Consider the following 27,772-nt stretch of genomic DNA (forward strand, 5'->3'; position numbering starts at 1 on the left):
GGAGTTGTGGTGGTTGGAGACAAAGCTGAAGTTGGTGAGGGAGTTGAGGTGTTGTTTGAAAAGTTTTGTGTTTGGTGATTTGGTGGTTGGAGACAGAGTTGGATGACAGAGTTCTGGGTGATGGAGTTGCTGGTGGCTGAGTTGAGCTGGGAGCTGTGTTTGGTGATGGAGTTGTGGTGGTTGGAGACAGAGTTGAGATTGGTGAGGAGTCTCTTTGGTTGGTGAGGAGTTGTTGTGGTTGGAGAAAAGTTAGGTGGTTGGAACAGAGCTGAAATTGAAGTTGTGGTGATGAAGGAGTTGGTTGGTGTTTGACAAGTTAGTTGATGGAGTTGTGGTGGTTGGTTGTTGATAAAGCCGCAGAATTGGTGAGGAGTCTCTGTGGTTGGTGATGGGGTTGTGGTGGTTGGAGACAGAGTTGAAGTTGGTGAGGAGTTCTTTGCTGAAGTTGTGGCTAGTGAGGAGTTGTTGTGGTTTGGTGATGGGGTTTTGGTGGTTGGAGACAGAGTTGGTTGATGAGGAGTCCTGTGGTGTAGTGGTGGAGGTGTGAGGTGGTTGGAGACAAAGTTGTGGCTGATGAAAGTTTTGAAAGGTGTGTTTGTGTTGGTGATGGAGTTGTGGTGGTTGGAGACAAAGCTGAAGTTGGTGAGGGAGTTGTTGTGGTTGGTGATGGGGTTGTGGTGGTTGGAGACAGAGTTGTTGTGTTTGGTGAGAGCTGGGTTGGGAGTTGTTGTTGGTGAAGCTGGAATTGAGGAGTTGTTGTGGTTGGTGATGGGGTTGTGGTGGTTGGAGACAGAGTTGAAGTTGGTGAGGGAGTCTCTGTGGTTGGTGATGGAGTTGTGGTGGTTGGAGACAAAGTTGAAGTTGATGAGGAGTTCTTGTGGTTGGTGATGGAGTTGTGGTGGTTGGAGACAGAGTTTGATAGTTGGTGATGGGGGAGTGGTTGGAGACTGTGGTTTGTGATGGAGATGGAGGTGTGGTGGTTGGAGACAAAGTTGAAGTTGATGAAGAAGTTCTTGTGGTTGGTGATGGAGTTGTGGTGGTTGGAGACAAAGCTGAAGTTGGTGAGGGAGTTGTTGTGTTTGGTGATGGAGTTGTGGTAGTTTGAGACAGACTTTCTGTTGGTGATGGAGTTTCTGTTGTTGGTGATGGTGTTGTTGTGGTTGGTGAGAAAGTTGAAGTTGGTGAGGGATTTTCTGTTGTTGATGATAGAGTTGTCGTGGTTGGAGATAGAGTTGAAGTTGGTGAAGGAGTTTCTGTGGTTGGAGATGGAGTTGTGATGGCTGGAGACAGAGTTGAAGTTGGTGAGGGAGATGTTGAAGTTGGTATGGGAGTTGTTGTGGTTGGTGATGGGGTTGTGGTGGTTGGAGACAGAGTTGAAGTTGGTGAGAAAGTTGTTGTGGTTGGTGATGGGGTTGTGGTGGTTGGGGACAGAGTTGAAGTTGGTGAGATAGTTTCTGTGGTTGGAGATGGAGTTGTGGTGGTTGGAGACAGAGTTGAAGTTGGTGAGGTAGTTGTTGTGGTTGGTGATGGAGTTGTGATGGCTGGAGACAGAGTTGAAGTTAGTGAGGGAGTTGTTGAAGTTGGTGAGGGAGTTGTTGTGGTTGGTGATGGGGTTGTGGTGGTTGGAGACAGAGTTGAAGTTGGTGAGGGAGTTGTTGAAGTTGGTGAGAGAGTTTTTGTGGTTGGTGATGGAGTTGTGGTGGTTGGAGACAGAGTTGAAGTTGGTGAGGGAGTCTCTGTGCTTTGTGATGGGGTTGTGGTTGGAGACAAAGTTGAAGTTGATGAAGAAGTTCTTGTGGTTGGTGATGTTGTTGTGGTGGTTGGAGACAAAGCTGAAGTTGGTGAGGGAGTTGTTGTGTTTGGTGATTGAGTTGTGGTAGTTGGAGACAGAGTTTCTGTTGGTGATGGAGTTTCTGTTGTTGGTGATGGTGTTGTTGTGGTTGGTGACAAAGTTGAAGTTGGTGAGGGATTTTTTGTTGTTGATGATAGAGTTGTCGTAGTTGGAAACAGAGCTGAAGTTGGTGAAGGAGTTTCTGTGGTTGGAGATGGAGATGTGGTGGCTGCAGGCAGAGTTGAAGTTGGTGAGGTAGTTTTTGTGGTTGGTGATGGAGTTGTGATGGCTGGAGACAGAGTTAAAGTTGTTGAGGGAGTTGTTGAAGTTGGTGAGGGAGTTGTTGTGGTTGGTGATGGAGTTGCGGTGGTTGGAATCAGAGTTTCTGTTAGTGAGGGGTTTCTGTTGTTAGTGATGAAGTTGTCGTGTTTAGAGACAGAGTTGAAGTTGGTGAGGAGTTTTTGTGGTTGGTGATGGAGTTGCGGTGGTTGGTGACAGAGTTGAAGTCAGTGAAGAAGTTTTTGTGGTTGTTGATGAATTTGTGGCGGTCGGAGACAGAGTTGAAGTTCGTGGAGACAGAGTGATGGAGTTTCAGGATTGGTGACAGAGTTGTTGGTGAGGAGTTTCTGTGGTTGGTGATGGAGTTGTCGTGGTTGGTGACAGAGTTGAAGTTGGTGAGGGAGTTTCTGTGGTTGGAGACAGAGTTGAAATTGATGAGGGATTTATTATGGTTGATGATGGAGTTGTGGTGGTTGGAGACAGAGTTGAAGTTGGTGAGGGAATTTCTTTGGTTGGTGATGGAGTTGTTGTGGTTGGAGACAGAGTTGAAGTTGGTGATGGAGTTGTGGTGGATGGAGACAGAGTTGAAGTTGGTGAGGGAGTTGTTGTGGTTGGTGATGGAGTTGTGGTGGTTGGAGACAGAGTTGATGTTGGTGAGGGATTTGTGGTGGTTGGAGACAGAGTTGAAGTTGGTGAGGGAGTTGTTTTGGTTGGTGATGGAGTTGTGGTGGTTGGAGACAGAGTTGAAGTTGGTGACGGAGTTGTTGTGGTTGGTGATGGAGTTTTGGTGGTTGGAGACAGAGTTGAAGTTGGTGAGGAGGTTTCTGTGGTTGGTGATGGAGTTTTGGTGGTTGGAGACAAAGGTGAAGTTTGTGAGGAAGTTTCTGTGGTTGGAGATGGAGTTGTGGTGGTTGGAGACAGAGTTGAAGTTGGTGAGGTAGTTGTGGTTGGTGATGGAGTTATGGTGGTTGAAGACAGAGTTGAAGTTGGTGAGGAAGTTTCTGTGGTTGGTGATGGAGTTATGGTGGTTGGCGACAGAGTTGAAGTTGGTGAGGTAGTTGTTGTGGTTGGTGATGGAGTTGTGGTGGTTGGAGACAGAGTTAAAGTTGGTGAGGGAGTTATTGTGGCTGGTGATGGAGTTGTGGTGGTTTGAGACAGAGTTGAAGTTGGCGAGGAAGTTTCTGTGGTAGGTGATGGAGTTGTGGTGGTTGGAGACAGAGTTGAAGTTGGTGAGGAAGTTTCTGTGTTTGGTGATGGAGTTGTGGTGGTTGGTGACAGAGTTGAAGTTGGTGAGAGAGTTTCTGTGGTTGGTGATAGAGTTGTCGTGGTTGGTGAGAGAGTTGAAGTTGGTGAGGGAGTTTCTGTGGTTGGAGATGTAGTTGTGGTGGTTGGAGATAGAGCTGAAATCAGTGAGGGAGTTGTTGTGGTTGGTGATGGAGTTGTCACAGCTGGAGACAAAGTTGAAGTTGATGAGGGAGTTTCTGTGGTTGGAGATGGAGTTGTTGTGGTTGGAGACAAAGTTGAAGTTGGTGTGGGAGTTTCTGTGTTTGGTGATGGAGTTGTGGTGGTTAGAGACAGGGTTGAAGTTAGTGAGGGAGTTGTTTTGGTTGGTGATGGAGTTGTCATAGCTGGAGATAAAGTTGAAGTTGGTGATGGAGTTATTGTGGTTGGAGATGGAGTTGAGGTTGGAGACAGAGGTGAAGTTGGCGAGAGAGTTGATTTGGTTGGTGATGGAGTTTTGGTGGTTGGAGACAGAGTGGAAGTTGGTGAGGGAGTTGTTGTGGTTGGTGATGAAGTTGCGGTGATTGGAGACAGAGTTGAAGTTGGTGAGGGAGTTGTTGGGGTTAGTGATGGAGTAGTGGTGGTTGGAGACAGAGTTGGAGTTGGTGAGGGAGTTGTTGTGGTTGGTGATGGTGTTGATGTGGTTGGTGACAGAATTGAGGTTGGTGAGGGAGTTTTTGGGGTTGGTGATGGAGTTGTCGTGGTTGGAGACAGAGTTGAAGTTTGGGAGGGGTTTTTGTGGTTGGTGATGGAGTTGTCGTGTTTGGAGACAGAGTGGAAGTTCGCAAGGGACTTTCTGTTGTTGGTGATGTAGTTGTCATGGTTTGAGACAGAGTTGAAGTTGATGAAGGAGTTATTGTGGTTGATGATGGAGTTGTAGTGGTTGGAGACAGAGTTGAAGTTGGTGAGGGAGTTTTTTTGGTTGGTGATGGAGTTGTGGTGGTTGGAGATAGAGTTGAAGTTGGTGAGGGAGTTGTTGTGGTTGGAGATGGAGTTGTGGTGGTTGGAGACAGAGTTGAAGTTGGTGAGGAAGTTATGGTTGGTGATGGAGTTGTGGTGGTTTGAGACAAAGTTGAAGTTAGTGAAGGAGTTGTTTTGGCTGGTGATGGAGTTGTTGTGGTTTGAGACAGGGTTGAGGTTGGTGAGGAAGTTGTGGTTGGTGATGGAGTTGTGGTGGTTGGAGACAAAGTTGAAGTTGGTGGGGGAGTTTTTGTGGTTTTTGATGGAGTTGTGGTGGTTGGAGACAGAGTTGAAGTTGGTGAGGGATTATTTGTGGTTTGTGATGGAGTTGTGGTAGTTGGAGACAGAGTTGAAATTAGTGAAGGAGTTGTTTTGGTTGGTGATGGAGTTGTGGTGGTTGGAGACAGGGTTGAAGTTAGTGAAGGAGTTGTTGTGGTTGGTGATGGAGTTGTGGTGGGTGGAGACAGAGTTGAAGTTAGTGAAGGAGTTGTTTTGGTTGGTGATGGAGTTGTGGTGGTTGGAGACAGAGTTGAAGTTAGTGAAGGAGTTATTTTGGTTGGTGATGGAGTCGTGGCTGGAGACAGAGTTGAATTTGGTGATGGTATTTCTGTGGTTGGTGATGGAGTTATCGTGGTTTCATTCGGAGTTGAAGTTAGTGAAGGAGTTGTTTTGGTTGGTGATGGAGTTGTCGTGGTTGGAGACAGAGTTGAGGTTGGTGAGGAAGCTGTTGTGTTTGGTGATGGAGTTGTCGTGGTAGGAGACAGAGTTGAGGTTGGTGAGGAAGCTGGTTTGGTTGGTAATGGAGTTGTGGTGGATGGAGACAGAGTTGAAGTTGGTGGGGGAGTTATTGTGGTTGGTGATAAAGGTATTGTGGTTCGTGATGTGTTTGTCGTGTTTTGAGCTAAAGTTCCAGTTGGTGATAGAATTTTTATAATTTGTGATGAAGTGGTCGTGGTTTTTGACGGTGTTGTTGTGGTTGGAGCTAGAGTTGTAGATGGTAGAGTGATCGTTGTTGGCGATGGTGTTGTAGTTGGTGAGGAAGTTTTGGTTGGTGATGTTGTTTTTTTGGCTGGAGCTAAAGTTTTAGTTAGTGATGGGGTAGCAGTTGTTTGTGATGTAGTTGTTGTGTTCCATGAAGGAGCAGTGGGAGTTGGTGTTGACATTGCAGCGGTTGATGAATGAGTTACAATGGTGGAAACTGGAGTGGTGATTGGTGCTGCTGTTTTTGAAGTTGGTGATGGAGTTTGTGTGGCTGGAGCTTGAGTTTTAGTAGTTGTGGATGTAGTTTTTGTGGTTTGTGCTGGAGTGGTTGTGGTTGGTGCTTGCGTTGATACTGGTGTTGTAGATGCTGTTATGAAAATAAATGACAGTTATTGTTATGTATTTTTAGATTTTTCTTAAGGTATTTAAAGTATTCCGAAACAGCTTCTGATATCATCACATCTTATCAGATATTTGAATGTCATGAAAATATTTACAAACTAAAAAAGTATTCTCTATTATGTTAGATACCTGAACTGAAAGGAAGAGCTCTGTATGCTTAATTGATCATGAACATATAGGAATGGTGCCAAAGCGCTTCAAAATGACTCTACTGATCCTACTTAATCTAGGGTAACTTATTTGAACTACTTCCATTACTTTGTCTTAATTGTTTTGCTCTTTTCCAGTCAATTCCTCTCCAGTCAAGTAGAGTAATACTCAGAAAAAATAATATTTTTTTGAGTACTAGGAAAGTGGCTGTAAGATCATGTAATTAGTAACGGACTGGCAAGCAACTGCTGATAGTTATGAAACTATGGTAATCTTATATCAAGACTGAGAGACTGCTCCAGTTATTTGCTGATAATGCAGATATTATCCACCTTTCTTTTATACTGTCTTCTCAGACCTCATTTGGCCTATCTGGTTGGCCCATTTCTTTAACATATAATTTTCAACATAATGGTGGACATCTGGTTTCTGACACAGATGGGGAAAATTAACTCTACCTCACTCATAGAGACAAGAAATAAGAAAGCTGTGTTTCAAGTATTTCCAGAAGAGTAGATTGGGGAGGAGGACTAAAATATAACTTTGGCAAACAAGTTTGAAGTCTACCTTTTGTCTGTATCTAACTTCCTTGCCTATGATTGCCATGCAAAAAGTCTTGACGATGATAAAGTAATTTTTCACTGGATCATGAATGTTAACCTTGGGTCAGATTTACAATCCTGAATCCAATGACTGCTGTTAACTTATTAAGATCCATTTTTTTACTGATTAAATGTCATAGAAGAATTCCAAACTGGGAACATAAATCATTTGTCGTGCACATTGTGTTACCTGTAGCTGACATCAGCGCTTCCAAACTGGTGATCGCGGTCTCCATTGTGCTGATGGTACTTTTGATTTTGGCTAAGAGACTGTCAATCTCTGTCGGGTCAACAGTGATTGATCCGTTTTCTAACTGCGTCTTGATTTCCGTTAGCAAGTCAGTCATACACTCAACCTCATCGGGTGAACTGGTTGCATCTAAACTTTGGAAGTAAGTAGCTAAGCCATGAATGATGTTTCCTGTTGTGTTTGTGATTGCCTCCTGCAGTCCACAGTATGGAGATATTGTCAAGTTCCCAGAAACTGACGCATTTACACTGTAAGTCAAGGCGTTCCTTCTCCGCCTTCCTGACTTCTTAAGTTCTAGCAAGACATCTGCAGTGCTTTTAAATACGTTCAGTGCCTTTTTAAATTGGCCGACTAACCTCTGAAGACCTGGAATGCAAATATTATTTGAGAACCTCCTTATATTCCAATGAAAAAGTGATAGACTTTCATATGATCTTGACGGCTCCTTGAGAACCCAGTTTTTTGTGAGTTATCACTGCTGGAATAACCAAAGAGGGTTATAATAGGAAGTTAGCAATTTGAAGAATTTTGAAGAAGTGGTTTATAGTTTATAAGCATTTTTCAGTAAGGTCAGAAGTTGTTATTAAACTTGCTTCGCATAAGATAGTACCCAGTCTCATCTTCCAAACACGATTTGTGTTTTCAATAACAACAGATAATTCATTGTGATATCTAAATATCTGAGAGTTCTTGTGATCTCTAGTACTCATATTGGTCCAAAAAAGAAAGCTTATTTCAGATATAAATATGAAATTAATAATAATGAAATTTTAACTCAGTTTTATGTAAAAAAGAAATTTTCATATTGTTACACTAGAACTAGAATTTCCAGAGCTTTCCTGCAATTTGATACCTATTATGATTTTTTGTTATTTTCTCAAAATTTTGCTGACTTGTTATTGTATTAAAGGCAGGGACTTTCATTTATCTGAAAATCCCACTTGGTTGCTTAAAAAACCCATAAACTTACTCCACTGAAGTATAACTTATAAGGGATGAAAGGATTTTAATGATTTTAATTAGTTCTTTAGTCGCTATTAGATATTTTATATTTATTGGTGCTGTATAGTATACAATGTATTTATCATAAGGACAGCTTTTGCAGTCAGAGACTGATATATGAATGTGTTGATTATAGTTTCACACCTGTACACTGGAATATTGTGGATTGCCTTAGAAAGTGCATAGGTTATTTTGCAATATAACTTCACACATGCATATATATATATATATATATATATATATATATATATATATATATATATATATATAATTGGAACTGGATGTTTCTTTTTACAGTAATACAGTAGCCCTCAAACATCATTTAATATCGAATTAACTCTTGGGAATAACTTACCCCAACGGGAATTATAACTGATAAGTGCTCTTGCGTTGGGCAGGATTTGAGTCGTGGCCTAGTTTGGGCACATTGTATCTGCACTTGTTTTTAAACCAGGTCAGTATATATACTGTATATATATATATATACATATATATACATATATGTTTGTATATATATGTATATATATATGCTATATACATATGTGTGTGCATATATGTATGTATATACATTTTTATATATATATATATATATATATATATATATATATATATATATATATATATATATATATATATATATATATATATATGTTACAGTCAACATGCGTAATCAGTCAGTTGTAATGACTAAATTTCAGTCATCAGTTGCATAATGCACTTAGGGGACATTTGATCCCCCAGGAGCTAGTACTAAACATGGCAAAAAGTGAGTCACAGTCAAATGTATTTAGCATGTGTGTTTAGTCACCGGGGATCAAAATGTTTCCCTAAGTGGTTTAGTATGACTGAAATTTCAGTCATTATGCGTAATGTATGATTACACATGTTGTTTAGTATATATATATATATATATATATATATATTTATATTTATATATAAATGTATATATATATATATATATATATATATATATATATATATGATATATATATTATAGTATATATATATATATATATATATGTATTATATATATGTTGATATATATATATATATATATATATATATATATATATATATATATATATATATATATATATATATATATAATGAGGTTTTCTGCATCAAAACCAGGATAAACAAAGGAAGTTTGCTGCAAATCACATTCAGAGCCTACCAATATTGTTTTAAAGCTAATGAGAATAGTTCCATTTATGGAAACAGCACTCCTTAATGTATGTGTTTCGTGGAGGTGGCTTCAGTTTACAAAGAAAAATAAGGAAAATATGTTTTAAAAGATAGATCCCTAAAATAATGGCATATGGCAAATCCTTAAATTTTGGGGAGCTGTTTAATCATTTTATGTTTCTGTTTTGATAAACATTGCAAATAGGTATAGTGGAAAAGACAAATGATAAACAAGTTAATATTGGAAAAGGAATATTCACCAGAAGAGAACACTGGCTTCAAATCACTTTAACTGGATTGTCATTCCTAGTTCTAGAGTTTAACATTAATTTCTAGATCTATTAAAGATATGTGCATGTCTTATTAAAAATAAGTACTTTTGCAATTGTTTTAAATTCATGTTAACATACTAAAAGACGTCAGTAAATGCAGTTTAAACACTTCCAATAGAAATATATTTCGTAAATTATGAAAAAATTTGCTTCAAAAAGCAATGCAGAGAGAAATTTCGGTTCTTCATATAAAAGAAGAAGTATGTGGATTTTTTTAATTATGTGTCAGAATGAAGACGCCATTTTCATCTGAGAAAGTGTTACACAGGTAAAACACGCGAGTATTTTATTATTTTTGTCGATGGGGTGAAAGAGAAGAAGGAAATTTAAAAACTTGCCTGATAACTGAGCGACATTGGTAGTAGGAGGCAGAACTGCTGTGAATGGTAAGAGAGTTGTTGTTGTTTGAGCAGTGGTTGTCTTCGTCTGTGCCAGTATTGTTGTGGTTTTACCTGTTGTTGATGCTCTGATTGTAGCCTGAGTTGTGGTGGCTTGCGCTTGTGCTATTGTTTGGGATGCAGTTGTTGTCAGGTCTACTGGAGTTGTTGATTTTCGTGTTGTTTTGTTTTGTGTTGGGGTATATTGTGCTGTGGCTGCCTTTGTTGTGATTGGTGAGCTTGTTTGTGCTGCAGTTGTGGTTGTAGCTGGAGTCATTAAGGTTGTCTTAGTTTGTGATGGCATTGCAGCAATTGGTAGAGTTGTAGTAGCTGGTGATGCAGTTGTCGTGGTTGGTACTGGCGTTGTAGTGGTCGATGACGAAGTTGAAGTTGTTGGTCTTGAAATTATAGTTGTCAGGGCTGGAGTTATTGTGGTTGTTAATGCTATTGTGGTGGTTGTTTCCTGAGCAATAGATGGTGGTGTGGTTGTTGTGCTTGCTAGTGGAGTTGTAATAATTAATGTTGGAGTTGTAATGGTTGTTACTGTTGTTGATGGAGTTGCTGTTGGGTGTTTTAGTCTTGTTGTTGATATTGTAATTTTAGCTGGATGTACTGGAGTAGACGCAGTGAGTGCAGGAGTTGTAATGGTTGTGACTGGAGTTGTAGTTATTTGTGCTCCAGTTTTAGTAATTAGTACTGAAGTTGTAGTGGCATTTGGTGAAGTAGTAGTTGTGGTAGGAACTAGAGTTGTAGTAGTTTGAGAAGTAGTTGTTGTGGTTGGAACTAGAGTTGTAATAGTTGGAGAAGTAGTTATTGTGGTTGAAACTAGAGTTGTAGTAGTTGGAAAAGTAGTTGTAGCTGGAACTAGAGTTGTAGTAACTGGAGGAGTAGTTGTGTTTGGAACTAGAGTTGTAGTAGTTGGAGAAGTAGTTGTTGTGTTTGGAACTAGAGTTGAAATTGTTGAAGAAGTAGTTGTGGTTGGAACTACATTTGTTGTAGTTGGAGAAGTAGTTGTTGTGTTTGGAACTAGAGTTGTAGTAGTTGGATAAGTAGGTGTTGTGTTTGGAACTAGAGTTGTACTAGTTGTAGAAGCAGTTGTTGAGGTTAGAAGTAGAGTTGTAGTAATTGGAGAAGCAGTTCTTGTGGTTAAAACATTATTTGTAGTAGTCGGAGGAGTAGTTGTTTTGGTTGGAACTAGAGATGTAGAAGTTGGAGAAGTAGTTGTGGTTGGAACTAGAGTTGTAGTAGTTGGAGAAGTAGTTGTTGTGGCTGGAACTAGACTTGTAATAGTTGGAGAAGTAGTTGTTGTTGTTGTTGGAACTGGAGTTTTAGAGGTTGGAGAAGTAGTTGTTGTGGTTGGAACTAGAGCAGTATGATTTAGTAAAGTAGTTATTGTGGTTGTTACAAGTGTTGTAGCATTTTGTGAAGTAGTTGTTGTGGTTGGAACTAAATTTTTAGTAGTTATAGATGTAGTTGTTGTGGTTGGAACTAGAGTTGTAGTAGTTGGAGAAGTAGTTGTTGTGGTTGGAACTGGAGTTTTAGTGGTTGGAGAAGTAGTTGTTGTGGTTGGAACTGGAGTTTTAGTGGTTGGCGAAGTAGTTGTTGTGGTTGGAACTAGAGTAGTATGATTTGGTGAAGCAGTTGTTTTGGTTGTTACAAGTGTTGTAGCATTTTGTGAAGTAGTTGTTGTGATTGGAACTAAATTTTTAGTAGTTATAGATGTAGTTGTTGTGGTTGGAACTAGAGTCGTAGTATTTGGAGAAGTAGTTGTGGATGGAACTATGGTTGTAGTAGCTGGAAATGGAGAAGTAGTAGTTGTGGTTGGAACTAGAGTTGTAGTAGTTGGAGAAGTAGTTGTGGTTGGAACTAGAGTTGTATTAGTTGAAGTAGTTGTGGTTGGAACTATGGTTGTAGTAGTTGGAGAAGTAGTTGTGGTTGGAACTATGGTTGTAGTAGTTGGAGAAGTAGTTGTGGTTGGAACTATGGTTGTAGTATTTGAAGTAGTTGTGGTTGGAACTAGAGTTGTAGTAGTTGGAGAAGTAGTTGTGGTTGGAACTATGGTTGTAGTAGTTGTATAAATAGTTGCTGTGGTTGGAACAAGAGTTGTAGTAGTTGGAGTAATAGTTGAATTGGTTGTAACTAGTGTTGTAGTAGTTGGAGGAGTAGTTTTTGTGGTTGGAACTAAAGTTGTAGTAGATGGAGACGCAGTTGTTACAGTTGGAGCAAGAGTTGTAGTAGTTGGAGAAGTAGTTGTTATTGTTGGAACAGGAGTTGTAGTATTAGGAGAAGTAGTTGTTGTGGTTGCAACTAAAGTTGTAGTAGTTGGAGAAGCAATTGTTGTGGTCTTAACTAGAGTTGTAGTAGTTGGAGAAATAGTTGTTGTGGATTGAACTAGATTTGTAGTAGTCTGAGGAGTAGCTGTTTTGGTTGGAACTAGAGTTATAGTAGTTGGAGAAGCAGTTGTTGTTGTTGGAACAAGAATTGTAGTATTTGGAGAAGTAGTTGCTGTTGTTGTTGGAACAAGAGTTGTAGTATTTGGAGAAGTAGTTGTTGTGGTTGGAACTAGAGATGTAGTAGTTGGAGAACTAGTTGTTTTTGTTGGAACAAGAGTTGAAGTATTTGGAGAAATAGTTGTTGTGGTTGGAACTAGAGATGTAGTAGTTGGAGAAGCAGTTGTTGTTGTTGAAACAAGAGTTGTACTATTTGGAGAAGTAGTTGTTGTTGTTGTTGGAACAAGAGTTGTAGTATTTGGAGAAGTATTTGTTGTGGTTGGAACTAGAGTTGTAGTAGTTGGAGAAGCAGTTGTTGTGGTTGGAACTAGAGTTGCAGTTGTTGTAGAAGTTGTTATTGTGGTTGGAACCAGAGTTATGGTAGTCAGTGAAGTAGCTGTTGTGGTTGGAACCAGAGTCACAGCATTTGGCGAAGTAGTTGTTTTGGTTGTTACAAGCGTCGTATCATTTGTTGAAGCATTTTTTGTGGTTGGAACTAAAGTTGTAGTAGTTGTAGAAGTAGTTGTTGCAGTTGGAACTGGAGTTATAGTATTTCGTGAAGCAGTTGTTGTGGTTGGAACTAGAGCTGTAGTAGTTGGAGGAGCAGTTGTTGTGGTTGGAACTAGAGTTGTAGTGGTTGGAGTAGTTTTTGTGGATGGAACTAGAGTTGTATCATTTGCTGAAGCATTTGTTGTGGGTGGAATTGAAGTTTTAGTAGTTGATGTAGTTGTTGTGGTTGGAACTGTAGTAGTAATATTTGCTGAAGTAGTTGGTGCTGGAACTAAAGTTTTAGTAGTTGGAGATTGAGAAGTAGTAGTTGTGGGTGGAACTAGAGTTGTAGTAGTTGGAGAAGTAGTTGTTTTGGTTGTAACTAGAGTTGTAGTAGTTGGAGAGGGAGTTGTTTTGGTTGAAACAAGAGTTGTAGTAGTTGGAGGAGTAGCGTTTGTGGTTGGAACTGGAGTTGTAGCATTTGGTGAAGTATTAGTTGTGGCTGGAACTAAAGTTTTAGTAGTTGGAGATGTAGTTTTTGTGGTTGGAACTACAGTTGTAATAGGTGGAGAAGTAGCTGTTGTGTTTGGAACGACAGTTGTAGTTGGTGAAGCAGTTGTGGTTGGAACAAGAGTTGTAGTAATTAGTGAAGTAGCTGTTGTCGTTGGAAATGGATTTATAGTACTTGGTGAAGTAGCTGTTTTGGTTATAGATAAATTTGTAGTAGTTGTAACTGTTGTGGTTGGAATAAGAGTTATAGTAGTTGGTGAAGTTGTTGTTTCGGTTGTAACTAGAGTTGTACTGGTTAGAGAAGTAGTTGTTGTGGTCGGAACTAGAGTTGCAGTATTTGGAGAAGTAGTTGTTGTTGGAATTAGAGGGGTAATAGTTGGAGAAGCAGTTTTTGTGGTTGGAACAAGTGTTGTAGTATATGGCGAAATAGCTGTTGTGGATGGAATAAGAGTTGTAGTGGTTGGAGAAGCAGTTGTTATGGTTGGAACAAGAGTTGTAATAGTTTGAGAAGTAGTTGTGGTTGGAACAAGAGTTGTAGTAGTTTGAGAAGTAATTGTTGTTGTTGGAGCAAGTGTTTTAGCATTTGGTGAAGTAGTTGTGGATGGAAGAAGAGTTGTAGTTGTTTTGGTTGGAACCAGAGTTCTAGTAGTTGGAGAAGTAGTTGTTGTGGTAGGAACTGCAGTCGTAGTATTTGGTGAAGTAGTTGTTTTGGTTGTAAGTAAAGTTGTAGTAGTTGGAGAAACAGTTGTTTTGGTTAGAACTAGATTTGTAGTAGTTGAAGAAGTAGTTGTGTGTGGAACTAGAGTTGTAGTAGTTGAAGAAGTAGCTTTAGTTGGAACTAGAGTTGTATAATTTGGTGAAGTAGTTGTTGTGGTTGGAACTAGAGATGTAGCAGTTTGAGAAGTTGTAGTTGTGGTTGGAACTAGACTAGTAGTAGTTGGAGAAGTAGTTATTGTGGTAGGAACTAGAGATGTAGTAGTTGGAGAAGTAGTTGTTGTGGTTGGAACTAGAGTCTTAGCTTTTTGTAAAGTAGTTGTTGTGGTTGGAACTAGAGTTGTAATAGTTGGAGAAGAAGTTGTGGGTGGAACTTGGTTTGTAGTAGTTGGAGAAGTAGTTGTTGTGGTTGGAACTAAAGTTATAGTAGTTGGAGAAGTAGTAATTGTGGCTGGAACTATAAATGTAGTAGTTGAAGAAGTTCTCGTAGTGGTTGGAACTACAGTTGTAGTAGTTGGAGAAGTTCTTGTTGTGGTTGGAACCAGAGTTTCAGTACTTGGAAAAGTAGTTAATGTTGTCGGAAGTAGAGTTGTAATAGTTGAATTATTTGTTTTGGTTGGAACTATTGTTGGAGATGGAGTAGTAGTTGTTTGGGTTGAAGTTAGATTTATAGTAGTTTGAGAAGTCGTTGTTGTGGTTTGAACTAAAGTTGTAGTAGTTGGAAAAGTAGTTGTTGTGGTTGGAACTATTGCTGTAGTAGTTGTTGTGTTTGGAACTATAGTTATAGTAGCTGGAGAAGGAGTTGTTGTGGTTGGAACTAAAGTTGTAGTGGTTGGAAATGGAGATGTAGTAGTTGTGGTTGGAACTAGAGTTGTAATAGTTAGAGAAGTAGTTGTGGTTGGAGCTAGAGATGTAGTAGTTGCATAAGTAGTTGTTGTGATTGGAACAAGAGTTGTAGTAGTTGGAGGAGTAGTTTTCGTGGCTGGAACTGGAGTCGTAGTATTTGGTGAAGTAGCTGTTTTGGTTGTAAATAAAGTTGTAGTAATTGTAGCTGTTGTGGTTGGAATAAGAGTTTTAGTAGTTGGTGAAGTTGTTGTTTTGGTTGTAACTAAAGTTGGTGAAGTAGTTTTCATGGTTGGAACAAAAGTTGTAGTATTTGGCAAAATAGCTGTTGAGTTTGGAATATGAGTTGTAGTGGTTGAAGAAGTAGTTGTTGTGGTTGGGACAAGAGTTGTAGTAGTTTGAGTAGTAGTTGTTGTTGTCGTCGGAACAAGAGTTCTAGTAGTTTGAGCAGTAGTTGTTGTTGTTGGAACAAGTGTTGTAGTATTTGGTGAAGTAGTTGTGGTTGGAACAAGAGTTGTAGTTGTTGGAGAAGTAGTTTTTGTGGTTGGAACCAGGGTTCTAGTAGTTTGAGAAGTAGTTGTTGTGGTAGGAACTGGAGTCGTAGTATTTGGTGATGTAATTGTTTTGGTTGTAAATAAAGTTGTAGTAGTTGGAGAGGTAGTTGTTGTGGTTGGAAGTAGATTTGTAGTAGTTGGAGAAGTAGTTGTTGTGGTTGGAATTAGAGTTGCAGAATTTGGTGAAGTAGTCGTTGTGGTTGGAACTAGAGTTGTAGTAGTTGGAGAAGTAGTTATTGTGGTTGGAACTGGAGTTGTAGAATTTGGTGAAGTAGTTGTTGTGGTTGGAACTAGAGTTGTAGTAGTTGGATAAGTAGTTGTTGTGGTTGGAACTAGAGTTGTAGAATTTGATGAAATAGATACTGTTGTTGGAACTAGAGTTGTAGTAGTTTGAGAAGTAGTAGTTGTGGTTGGAACTAGACTTGTAGTAGATTGAGAAGTCGTTGTTGTGGTTGGAACTAGACTTGTAGTAGATGGAGAAGTAGTTGTTGTGGTTTGAACTAGAGATGTAGAAATTGGAGAAGTAGTTGTTGTGGTTGGAACTAGAGTTGTAGAATTTGGTGAAGTAGTTGTTGTGGCTGGAACTAGAGTTGTAGTAGTTGGAGAAGTAGTTATTGTGGTTGGAACTAGAGTTATAGAATTTGATGTAGTTGTTGTGGTTGGAACTAGAGTTGTAGAATTTGATGAAGTAGTTGTTGTGGTTGGAACCAGAGTTGTAGTACTAGGAGAAGTAGTAGGTGAGGTTGGAAGTAGAGTTGTAATAGTTGGAGAAATAGTTATTGTGGTTGGAACTAGAGTTGTAGAATTTGGTGAAGTAGTTGTTGTGGTTGTAACTAGAGTTGTAGTAGTTGGAGAAGTAGTTGTTGTGGTTGGATCTAGAGTTGTAGAATTTGATGAAGTAGTTGTTGTGGTTCGAACTAGAGTTGTAGTAATTGTAGAAGTAGTAGTTGTGGTTGGAACTAGAGTTGTAGTACTTGGAGAAGTAGTTGTTGTGGTTGGAACTAGAGTTGTAGAATTTGATGAAGTAGTTGTTGTGGTTGGAACTAGAGTTGCAGTAGTTGGAGAAGTAGTAGTTGTGGTTGGAACTAGAGTTGTAGAATTTGGTGAGGTAGTTGTTGTTGTGGTTGGAACTAGAGTAGTTGGAACTTGAATAGTACTCGTTGTTGTGGTTGGAACTAGAGTTGTAGAATTTGGTGAAGTAGTTATTGTGGTTGGAACTAGAGTTGCAGTAGTTGGAGAAGTAGTTATTGTGGTTGGAATGAGAGTTGTAGAATTTAGTAAAGTAGTTGTTGTGGTTGGAACTAGAGTTGTAGTAGTTGGAGAAGTAGTTGTTGTGGTTGGAACTAGAGTTGTAGAATTTGGAGAAGTAGTAGTTGTGGTTGGAACTAGTCTTGTAGTAGTTGGAGAAGTCGTTTTTGTGGTTGGAACTAGACTTGTAGTAGATGGACAAGTAGTTGTTGTGGTTGGACCTAAAGATGTAGAAGCTGGAGAAGTAGTTATTGTGGTTGGAACTAGAGTTGTAGAATTTGATGAAGTAGTTGTTGTGGTTGGAACTAGAGTTGTAGTAGTTGGAGAAGTAGTTGTTGTGGTTGGAACTAGAGTTGTAGAATTTGGTGAAGTAGTTGTGGTTGGAACTAGAGTTGTAGTAGTTGGAGAAGTACTTGTTGAGGTTGGAACTAGAGTTGTAAAATTTGATGAAGTAGTTGTTGTGGTTGGAATTAGAGTTGTAGTACTTGGAGAAGTAGTTGTTGAGGTTGGAACTAGAGTTGTAGAATTTGATGAAGTAGTTGTTGTGGTTGGAACTAGAGTTGCAGTAGTTGGTGAAGTAGTTGTTGTGGTTGGAACTGGAGTTGCAGAATTTGGTGAAGTAGTTGTTGTGGTTGGAACTAGAGTTGTAGTAGTTTGAAATAGTTGTTTTAGTTGGAACTAGAGTTGTAGTTAGTTGTTGTGGTTGGAACTGAGGTTGGAACCAGAGTTGTAGAATCGTTTATTTAGTTGTTTGATAGAGTTGAAGTAGTTGTTGTGGTTGGAATTTAAACTAGTAGTTGGAGAAGTAGTAGTTGTGGTTGGAACTTGAGTTGTGGCTGGGAACTGTTGTAGTTTCAGAACTCGTTGTTGTGGTTTGGAACTAGAGTTAGTTATTGTAGTAGATGGAGAAGTAGTTGTTGTGGTTGGAACCTATAAAGTTGTAGAATTTGGAAAAGTAGTTGTTGTGGTTGGAACCAGAGTTGTAGATATTGTTAGTTTGGAACAGGGTTGTATTTGGTGAAGTAGTTGTTGTGGTTGGAACTAGAGTTGTAGTAGTTGGAGAAGTAGTTGTTGTGGTTGGAACTTATTTGTGGTTGAACTAGAGTTGTAGTAGTTGAACTAGTGGTTGTAGAGTTCGGTGAAGTAGTTGTGGTTGGGACTAGAGTTGTAGTAGTTGGAGAAGTATTTGTTGAGGTTGGAACTAGAGTTGTAGAATTTGATGTAGTAGTTGTTGTGGTTGGAATTAGAGTTGTAGTAGTTGGAGAAGTAGTTGTTGTGGTTGGAACTAGAGTTGTAGAATTTGACGAAGCAGTTGTTGTGGTTGGAACTAGAGTTGTAGTAGTTGGTGAAGTAGTAGTTGTGTTTGGAAGTATAGTTGTAGAATTTGGTGAAGTAGTTGTGGTTGGAACTAGAGTTGTAGTAGTTGGAGTAATACTTATTGTTGTTGGAACTAGGGTTGTAGAATTTGGTGAAGTAGTCGTTGTGGTTGGAACTAAAGTTGTAGTAGTTGGAGAAGTAGTTGCTGTAGTTGGAACTATATTTGTAGAATTTGGTGAAGTAGTTGTTGTGGTTAGAACTAGAGTTGTAGTAGTTGGAGAAGTAGTTGTTGTGGTTGGGACTAGAGTTGTAGTAGATGGAGAAATAGTTGTTTTAGTTGGAACTAGAGTTGTAGAATTTGGTGAAGTAGCTGTTGTGGTTGGAACTAGAGTTGTAGTAGTTGGAGAAGTATTTGTTGAGGTTGGAACTAGAGTTGTAGAATTTGATGTAGTAGTTGTTGTGGTTGGAATTAGAGTTGTAGTAGTTGGAGAAGTAGTAGTTTGTTGTGGTTTGAACTAGAGTTGTAGAATTTGGAGTGAAGTAGTTGTTGTGGTTGGAACTAGAGTTGTAGTAGTTGGTGAAGTAGTTAGTTGTGTTTGGAACTATAGTTGTAGAATTTGGTGAAGTAGTTGTTGTGGTTGGAACTAGAGTTGTAGTAGTTGGAGATAGTTATTTATTGTTGAACTAGAGTTGTAGTTGTTGTTGTTGGAACTAGAGTTGTAGAATTTGGTTGAAGTAGTCGTTGTGGTTGGAACTAAAGTTGTAGTAGTTGGAGAATTGTGGTTGGAACTAGTTGTTGTTGTTGGAACTATAGTTGTAGAATTTGGTGAAGAGTTGTTGGTGGTTAGAACTAGAGTTGTAGTAGTTGGAGAAAGTTATTGTTGTTGTGGTTGGGACTAGAGTTGTAGTAGATGGAGAAATAGTTGTTTTGGTTGGAACTAGAGTTGTAGAATTTGTAGTTGAAGTAGTTGTTGTGGTTGGAACTGGAGTTGTAGTAGTTGGAGAAGTAGTTATTGTGGTTGGAACTATAGTTGTAGAATTTTTTGAAGTAGTTATTGTGGTTGGAACTATAGTTGTAGAATTTTGTGAAGTAGTTGTTGTGGTTGGAACTAGAGTTGTTGTAGTTGGAGAAGTAGTTGTTGTGGTTGGAACTAGAGTTGTAGAATTTGATGAAGTAGTTGTTGTGGTTGGAACTAGAGTTGTAGTAGTTGGTGAAGTAGTTGTTGTGGTTGGAACTAGAGTTGTAGAATTTGGTGAAGTAGTTGTTGTGGTTGGAACTAGAGTTGTAATACTTGGAGAAGTAGTTATTGAGGTTGGAACTATAGTTGTAGAATTTGATGAAGTAGTTGTTGTGGTTGGAACTAAAGTTGTAGTAGTTGGAGAAGTAGTAGTTGTCGTTGGAACTAGAGTTGTAGAATTTGGTGAAGTAGTTGTGGTCGGAACTAGAGTTGTAGTAGTTGGAGAAGTAGTTATTGTGGTTGGAAGTATAGTTGTAGAATTTGGTGAAGTAGTTGTTGTGGTTGGAACTAGAGTTGTAGTAGTTGGAGAAGTAGACTTGTACTAGTTTGGAGTAGTTATTGTTGTTGGAACTAGAGTTGTAGAATTTGGTGAAGTAGTTGTTGTGGTTGGAACTAGAGATGTAGAAGTTGGAGAAGTAGTTGTTGTAGTTGGAACTAGAGTTGTAGAATTTGGTGAAGTAGTTATTGTGGTTAGAACTAGAGTTGTAGTAGTTGGAGAAGTAGTTATTGTGGTTGGAACTACAGTTGTAGAATTTTGTGAAGTAGTTGTTGTGGTTGGAACTAGAGTTTTAGTAGTTGGAGAAATAGTTGTTGTGGTTGGAACTAGAGTTGTAGAATTTGGTGATGTATGTGTTCTGGTTGGAACTAGAGTTGTAGTAGTTGGAGAAGTAGTTGTTGTGGTTGGAACTAGAGTTGTAGAATTTGATGTAGTAGTTGTTGTGGTTAGAACTATAGTTGTAGTAGTTGGAGAAGTGGTACTTGTGGTTGGAACTAGAGTTGTAGAATTTGATGAAGTAGTATTTGTGGTTGGAACTAAAGCTGTAGTAGTTGGAGAAGTAGTAGTTGCGGTTGGAGCTAGACTTGTACTAGTTTGAGAAGTCGTTGTTGTGGTTGGAACTAGACTTGTAGTAGATGGAGAAGTAGCTGTTGTGGTTGTAACTAGAGATGTAGAAGTTGGAGAAGTAGTTGTTGTGGTTGGAACTAGAGTTGTAGAATTTGGTGAAGTAGCTGTTGTGGTTGGAACTAGAGTTGTAGTAGTTGGAGAAGTAGTAATTGTGGTTGGAACTAGAGTTGTTGAATTTGGTAAAGTAGTTTTCGTGGTTGGAAGTAGAGTTGTAGTAGTTGGAGTTGTTGAGGTTGGAACTAGAGTTGTAGAATTTGATGAAGTAGTTGTTGTGGTTGGAACTAGAGTTGTTGTAGTTGGAGAAGTATTTGTTGTGGTTGGAACTAGAGTTGTAGAATTTTGGTGAAGTTGTTTGTGGTTGGAACTAGAGTTGTAATACTTGGAGAAGTAGTTATTGAGGTTGGAACTATAGTTGTAGAATTTGATGAAGTAGTTGTTGTGGTTGGAACTAAAGTTGTAGTAGTTGGAGAAGTAGTAGTTGTCGTTGGAACTATAGTTGTAGAATTTGGTGAAGTAGTTGTGGTCGGAACTAGAGTTGTAGTAGTTGGAGAATAGTTATTGTGGTTGGAACTATAGTTGTAGAATTTGGTGACATAGTTGTTGTGGTTGGAAATAGAGTTGTAGTAGTTGGAGAAGTAGTTATTGTGGTTGGAACTAGGGTTGTAGAGTTCGGTGAAGTAGTTGTGGCTGGGACTAGAGTTGTAGTAGTTGGAGAAGTATTTGTTGTAATTGGAACTAGAGTTGTAGAATTTGGAGAAGTAGTTGTTGTGGTTAGAACTAGAGTTGTAGTATTTGGTGAAGTAGTTGTTGTGGTTGGAACTGAGTTGTAGAAGTTGGAGAAGTAGTTGTTGTGGTTGGAACTAGAGTTTTATTAGTTTGAGAAATAGTTATTGTGGTTGGAACTAGAGTTATAGAAGTTGTGGTTGGTGATGTATATTTGTTCTGGTTGGAACTAGAGTTGTGTAGTTGGAGAAGTAGTTGTTGTGGTTGGAACTAGAGTTGTTGAATTTGATGAGAAGTAGTTGTTTGTGGTTGGAACTAGAGTTGTAGTAGTTGGAGAAGTGGTGTTGTGGTTGGAACTAGAGTTGTAGAATTTGATGAAGTAATTGTTGTGGTTGGAACTAAGTTTTTAGTAGTTGGAGAAGTAGTAGTTGTGTGGTTGGAACTAGAATTTGCTTGAAGTAGTTGTTGTGGTTGGAACTAGAGTTGTAGTAGATTGGAGAAGTAGTTGTTGTGGTTGGAACTAGAGATGTAGAACTTTAGTTGTTGGTTGGAACTAGAGTTTAGTGGTTGGTGAAGTAGTTGTTGTGGTTGGAACTAGAGTTGTAGTAGTTGGAGAAGTAGTAATTGTGGTTGGAACTAGAGTTGTTGAATTTGGAGAAGTAAGTGGTTGGAGTTGTGGAACTACAGAGTTGTAGTAGTTGGAGTTGTTGTTGGTTGGAACTAGAGTTGTAGAATTTGATGAAGTAGTTTTTGTGGTTGGAACTAGAGTCGTAGTAGTTGGAGAAGTAGTTGTGGTTGGAACTAGAGTTGTGGTATTTGGGTAAGTAGTTGTTGTGGTTGGAACTAGAGTTGTAGTAGTTGAAGTAGTTATTGTGGGTGGAACTAGAGTTGTAGAAATTGGTGAAGTAGTTGATGTGGTTGGAACTAGAATTGTAGTAATTGGAGAAGCAGTTATTTTGGTTCGAAGTAGAGTTGTAGAATTTGATGAAGTAGTAGTTGTGGTTGGAACTAGAGTTGTAGTAGTTGGAGAAGTAGTTGTTGTGGTTGGAACTAGAATTGTAGAATTTGATGTAGTTATTGTGGTTGGAACTAGAGTTGTAGTAGTTGGAGAAGTAGTAGTTGTGGTTGAGCCAGACTTGTAGTAGTTTGAGAAGCCGTTGTTGTGGTTGGAACTAGACTTGTAGTAGATGGAGAAGTAGTTGTTGTGGTTTGAACTAGAGATGTTGAGAAATAGTTGTTGTTGGAGAAGCCGTTGTTGTGGTTGAAACCAGAGTTGTAGTAGTTGAAGAAGTAGTTGTTGTGGTTGGAACTAGAGTTGTAGAATTTGGTGAAGTAGTTTTTGTGGTTGAGCTGGAGTTGCAGTAGCTGGAGAAGTAGTTGTTGTGGTTGGAACTAGAGTTGTAGAATTTGATGAAGTAGTTGTTGTGGTTGGAACTAGAGTTGTAGTAGAAGTAGTTGTTGTGGTTGGAACTAGAATTTTAGAATTTGATGTAGTTATTGTGGTTGGAACTAGAGTTGTAGTAGTTGGAGAAGTAGTAGTTGTGGTTGGAACTATACTTGGAGTAGTTTTGAGAAGTCGTTGTTGTGGTTGGAACTTGTAGTAGATGGAGAAGTAGTTGTTGTGGTTTGAACTAGAGATGCAGAAGTTGGAGAAGTAGTTGTTGTGGTTGGGACTAGAGTTGTAGTAGTTGAAGAAGTAGTTGTTGTGGTTGGAACTAGAGTTGTAGAATTTGGGGAAATTAGTTTTGTGGTTGGAACTAGAGTTGTAGTAGCTGGAGAAGTAGTTGTTGTGGTTGAACTAGAGTTGTAGAATTTTAGTAGTCGTTGTGGTTGAACTAGACTTGTAGTAGTTGGAAAAGTAGTACTTGTGGTTGGAACTAGAGATGTAGTAGTTGAAGAAGAAGTTGCTGTGACTGAACTAGAGTTGTAATAGTTGGTGAAGAGTTGTGGTTGAACTAGACTTGTAGTAGTTGGAGAAGTTGTTGTTGTGTGTGTAACTAGAGTTCTAGTAGCCAAAGAAGTAGTTGTTGTGGTTGGAACTAGAGATGTAGTAGTTGTTGAAGTAATAGTTATGGTTGGAACCAGAGATGTAGTAGTTGGAGAAGTAGTTGTTGAGGCTTGGAACTAAACTTGTAATAGTTAGAACTGCTATGGGTTGAACTAGGGATGTAGTAGTAGTTGTTGTGGTTGGAACTCTCGATGTAGTACTTGGAGAAGTGGTTGTTGTGGTTGGAACTACAGTTGTAATAGTTGGAGAAGTAGTTGTTGTGGTTGGAACTAGATTTGTAGTAGCTGGAGAAGTAGTTATTGTGGTTGGAACTATAGTTGTAGAATTTGATGAAGTAGTTGTTGTGGTTGGAAATAGAGTTGTAGTAGTTGGAGAAGTAGTAGCTGTGGTTGGAACTAGAGTTGTAGTAGTTGGAGTGAAGTAGTTGTTGTGGTTGGAACTAGATTTGTAGTAGATGGAGAAGTAGTTGTGGTTGGACCTAGAGATGCTGAATTTGGTTAGTTATTATGGTTGAAGTAAAGTTGTAGAATTTAGTGAATTAGTTGTTGTTGTTGGAACTAGAGTTGTAGTAGTTGGAGAAGTACTTATTGTGGTTGGAACTAGAGTTGTAGAATTTGGTGAAGTAGTTGTTTTGGTTGGAAGCAGAGTTGTAGTAGTTGAAGTAGTTATTGTGATTGGAACTAGAGTTTTAGAACTGGTGACGTAGTTGTTGTGGTTGAGCCAGAGTTGTAGTAGTTGGAGATAGTTGTTGTGGTTGGAACCAAAGTTGTAGAATTTGATGAAGTAGTTGTTGTGGTTAGAACTATAGTTGTAGTAGTTGGAGAAATAGTACTTGTGATTGGAACTAGAGTTTTAGAATTTGATGAAGTAGTTAGTTGTGGCTGGAACCAGAGTTGTAGTAGTTGGAGAAGTAGTAGTTGTGGTTGGAGCCAGACTTGTAGTAGTTTGAGAAGCCGTTGTTGTGGTTGGAACTAGACTTGTAGTAGATGGAGAAGTAGTTGTTGTGGTTTGAACTAGAGATGTAGAAGTTGGAGAAGCCGTTGTTGTGGTTGAAACCAGAGTTGTAGTAGTTGAAGAAGTAGTTGTTGTGGTTGGAACTAGAGTTGTAGAATTTGGTGAATTAGTTTTTGTGGTTGGAAGCAGTAGCTTTTAGTTGTTGTGGTTGAACCAGAGTTGTAGAATTTGATGAAGTAGTAGTTGTGGTTGGAACTAGAGTTGTAGTAGTTGGAGAAGTAGTTATTTGTGATTGAACCAGAATTTTAGAATTTGATGTAGTTATTGTGGTTGAACTAGAGTTGAGTTGGAGAAGTAGTAGTTGTGGTTGAACTATACTTGGAGTAGTTTGAAGTCGTTGTTGTGGTTGGAACTAGACTTGTAGTAGATGGAGAAGTAGTTGTTGTGGTTTGAACTAGAGATGTGAAGTTGAGAAAGTTGTTGTGGTTGGGACTAGAGTTGTAGTAGTTGAAGAAGTAGTTGTTGTGGTTGGAACTAGAGTTGTAGAATTTGGCGAAATTAGTTTTGTGGTTGGAGCTAGAGTTGCAGTAGCTGGAGAAGTAGTTGTTGTGGTTGGAACTAGAGTTGTAGAATTTGGAGAAGTAGTCGTTGTGGTTGGAACTAGACTTGTAGTAGTTGGAAAAGTAGTAGTGTGGTTGGAACTAGAGATGTAGTAGTTTGTTGCTGTGACTGAACTAGAGTTGTAATAGTTGGTGAAGTAGTTGTGGTTGGAACAAGACTTGTAGTAGTTGGAGAAGTTGTTGTGTGTGTAACTAGAGTTCTAGTAGCTGAAGAAGTAGTTGTTGTGGTTGGAACCAGAGATGTAGTAGTTGGAGAAGTAATAGTTATGGTTGGAACTAGAGATGTAGTAGTTGAGAAGTAGTTGTTGTGCTTGGAACTAAACTTGTAATAGTTGAAGTAACTGCTATGGTTGGAACTAGGGATGTAGTTGGAGAAGTAGTTGTTGTGGTTGGAACTCTCGATGCAGTACTTGGAGAAGTGGTTGTTGTGGTTGAAACTACAGATGTAATAGTTGGAGAAGTAGTTGTTGTGGTTGAACCAGAGTTGTAGTAGCTGGAGAAGTAGTTACTGTGGTTGGAACTATAGTTGTAGAATTTGATGAAGTAGTTGTTGTGGTTGGAAATAAAGTTGTAGTAGTTGGAGGAGTAGTAGCTGTGGTTAGGAGAACCAGACTTGTAGTAGTTGGAGAAGCAATTGTTGTGGTTGGAACTAGATTTGTAGTAGATGGAGAAGTAGTTGTGGTTGGACCTGAGATGTGAAGTTGAAAACTAGTTATTATGGTTGGAAGTAAAGTTGTAGATTTTAGTGAATTAGTTGTTGTTGTTGGAACTAGAGTTGTAGTAGCTGGAGAAGTACTTATTGTGGTTGGAACTAGAGTTGTAGAATTTGGTGAAGTAGTTGTTTTGGTTGGAAGTAGAGTTGTAGTAGTTGGAGAAGTAGTTATTGTGATTGAACCAGAGTTTTAGAATTTGGTGACGTAGTTGTTGTGGTTGGAGCCAGAGTTGTAGTAGTGGGAGAAGTAGTTGTTGTGGTTGGAACCAAAGTTGCAGAATTTGATGAAGTAGTTGTTGTGGTTAGAACTATAGTTGTAGTAGTTGGAGAAATAGTACTTGTGATTGGAACTAGAGTTTTAGAATTTGATGAAGTAGTAGTTGTGGTTGGAACTAAAGTTGTAGTAGTTGGAGAAGTAGTAGTTGTGGTTGGAACTAGACTTGTAGTAGTTTGGAGAAGCCGTTGTTGTGGTTTGAACTAGACTTGTAGTAGATGGAGAAGTAGATTTTTGTGGTTGGGACTAGAGATGTAGATGTAGTTGGAGAAGTGGTTGTTGTGGTTGGAACTAGAGTTGTATTATTTGGTGAAGTAGCTGTTGTGTTGGAATTAGAGTTGTAGTAGTTAAAGAAGTAGTAATAGTGGTTGGAAATAGAGTTGTAGTAGTTGAAGTACTTATTGTGGTTGGAACTAGAATTGTAGAATTTGTTGAAGTAGTTGTTTTGGTTGGAAGTAGAGTTGTAGTAGTTGGAGAAGTAGTTATTGTGATTGGAACTAGAGTTTTAGAAAGGTGACGTAGTTGTTGTGGTTGAGCCAGAGTTGTAGTAGTTGGAGAAGTAGTTGTTGTGGTTGGAACTAAAGTTGTAGAATTTGATGAAGTAGTTGTTGTGGTTAGAACTATAGTTGTAGTAGTTGGAGAAATAGTACTTCTGTGATTGGAACTAGAGTTTTAGAATTTGATGAAGTAGTAGTTGTGGTTGGAAATAAAGTTGTAGTAGTTGGAGCAGTAGTTGTGGTTGGAACTAGACTTGTAGTAGTTTGAGAAGCCGTTGTTGTGGTTTGAACTAGACTTGTAGTAGATGGAGAAGTAGTTTTTGTGGTTGGGACTAGAGATGGAAGTTGGAGAAGTGGTTGTTGTGGTTGGAACTAGAGTTGTATTATTTGGTGAAGTAGCTGTTGTAGCTGGAATTAGAGTTGTAGTAGCTTGGAAGTAGTAATAGTGGTTGGAAACAGAGTTGTAGAATTTGGTAAAAGTAGTTGTTGTGGTTGTAACTAGAGTTGTAGTAGTTGGAGAAGTAGTTGTTTGGCTGGAACCAGAGTTGTAGAATTTGATGACGTAGTTGTTGTGGTTGGAACTAGACTGTAGTAGTTGGAGAAGTAGTTGTGGTTAGAACTAGAGTTGTAGTATTTGGTGAAGTAGTTGTTGTGGTTGGAACCAGAGTTATAGTAGTTGGAGAAGTAGTTATTGTGGTTTGAACTAGAGTTGTAGAAATTGGTGAAGTAGTTGTTGTGGTTGTAACTAGAGTTGCAGTAGTTGGAGAAGTTGTTGTGGTTGCTGGAAGTAAGTTGTAGAATTTGATGTAGTTTTGTGGTTGAACTACAGTTTTAGTAGTTGAGAAGTATTGTAGCTGGAACTAGAGTCGTAGTAGCTGGAGAAGTCGTTGTTGTGGTTGGAATTAGACTTGTAGTAGATGGAGAAGTTAGTTGTCGTGGTTGGAACTAGAGATGCAGAAGTTGGAGAAGTCGTTTGTTGTGGTTGGAACCAGATTGTAGTAGGTGGAGAAGTAGTTGTTGTGGCTGTACTAGAGATGTAGTAGTTGGAGAAGTAGTTGTTGTGGTTGAAAGCAGAGTTGTAGAATTTGACAGAAGCAGTTGTTATGGTTGAACCAGAGCTGTAGTAGTTGTGAAGCAGTAGTTGTGTTTGAACCATAGTTGTAGAATTTGGTGAAGTAGTTGTGGTTGGAACTAGAGTTGTAGTAGTTGGAGTAATACTTATTGTTGTTGGAACTAGGGTTGTAGAATTTGGTGAAGTAGTCGTTGTGGTTGGAACTAAAGTTGTAGTAGTTGGAGAAGTAGTTGTGGGGCTGTGGTTGAACTATAGTTGTTTTTTGAACAGAATTTGGAGAAGTAGTTGTTGTGGTTGGAACTAGAGTTGTAGTAGTTGGAGAAGCAGTTGTTGTGGTTGTTGGGACTATGTCAGAAGCATTTGTTGGTAGTAGATGGAGAAAGTAGTTAGTTGTTTTACTAGTTGGAACTAGAGTTGAAGCAGTTGTTGTGGTTGGAACTAGATTTGTAGTAGAAGTTGTTGTGGTTTGGTGAAGATCATTTGCTGAAATTTGTTTGTGGTTGGAACTAGTTTGTGCTGGAACTAAAGTTTTAGAGTTGAACTAGAGTAGTTGGAGAAGCAGTACTAGAGTTGTGTAGTTTGTTTGGCTGGAACTAGAGTTGTAGAATTTGATGTGAAGTAGTAGTTTAGCATTTTGTTGTGGAACTAGAATTTGAGTAGTTAGTAGTTGTGGTTGGAACTAGTAGTTGGAGTTAGAAGTAAGTGGTTGGAACTAGAGTTGTTAGTTTAGTTGTGGTTGGAACTAGAGTTGTAGTAGTTGGTTGGAATTAGAAGTAGTTGTTGTGATTTGGAACTAGTGTTTGTAGTAGTTGGAGAAGAGTTGTGGATGGTAGCTGGAACCAGTTGTTATGGTTGGAACAATTAGTTGTGGTTGGAACTAGAGTTGTAGTAGTTGGAGAAGTAGTTGTTGGTTGGAACTAAAGCAAGTAGTTGTGGTTGTGGATGGAAGTAGTAGTTGTAGTTGTTTTGAGAGT

General features: G+C 38.9%; 2 protein-coding genes across 2 annotated transcripts; both read right to left on the minus strand.

Annotated features, from left to right (window-relative positions):
* Positions 1–249: 249 nt before the first annotated feature.
* Positions 250–26,882, minus strand: LOC136826365 (mucin-3A-like). The gene is given in 12 exon segments (XM_067083622.1): positions 250–2,318; positions 2,437–4,117; positions 4,120–5,720; positions 6,677–6,929; positions 7,093–7,102; positions 9,594–9,700; positions 9,793–15,556; positions 20,365–20,757; positions 21,216–21,970; positions 22,219–22,785; positions 24,753–24,931; positions 26,756–26,882. Coding segments are annotated over 12 exon segments (13,506 nt in total).
* Positions 17,472–20,271, minus strand: LOC136825977 (mucin-2-like; the record flags this gene model as incomplete). The annotated part of the gene is given in 2 exon segments (XM_067082838.1): positions 17,472–18,297; positions 18,764–20,271. Coding segments are annotated over 2 exon segments (2,334 nt in total), but the record flags the coding sequence as incomplete, so codon positions are not given.
* Positions 26,883–27,772: the final 890 nt, after the last annotated feature.

This window comes from Macrobrachium rosenbergii, chromosome 40 (assembly GCF_040412425.1).
Source record: "Macrobrachium rosenbergii isolate ZJJX-2024 chromosome 40, ASM4041242v1, whole genome shotgun sequence".
Classification (NCBI taxonomy): domain Eukaryota; kingdom Metazoa; phylum Arthropoda; class Malacostraca; order Decapoda; family Palaemonidae; genus Macrobrachium; species Macrobrachium rosenbergii.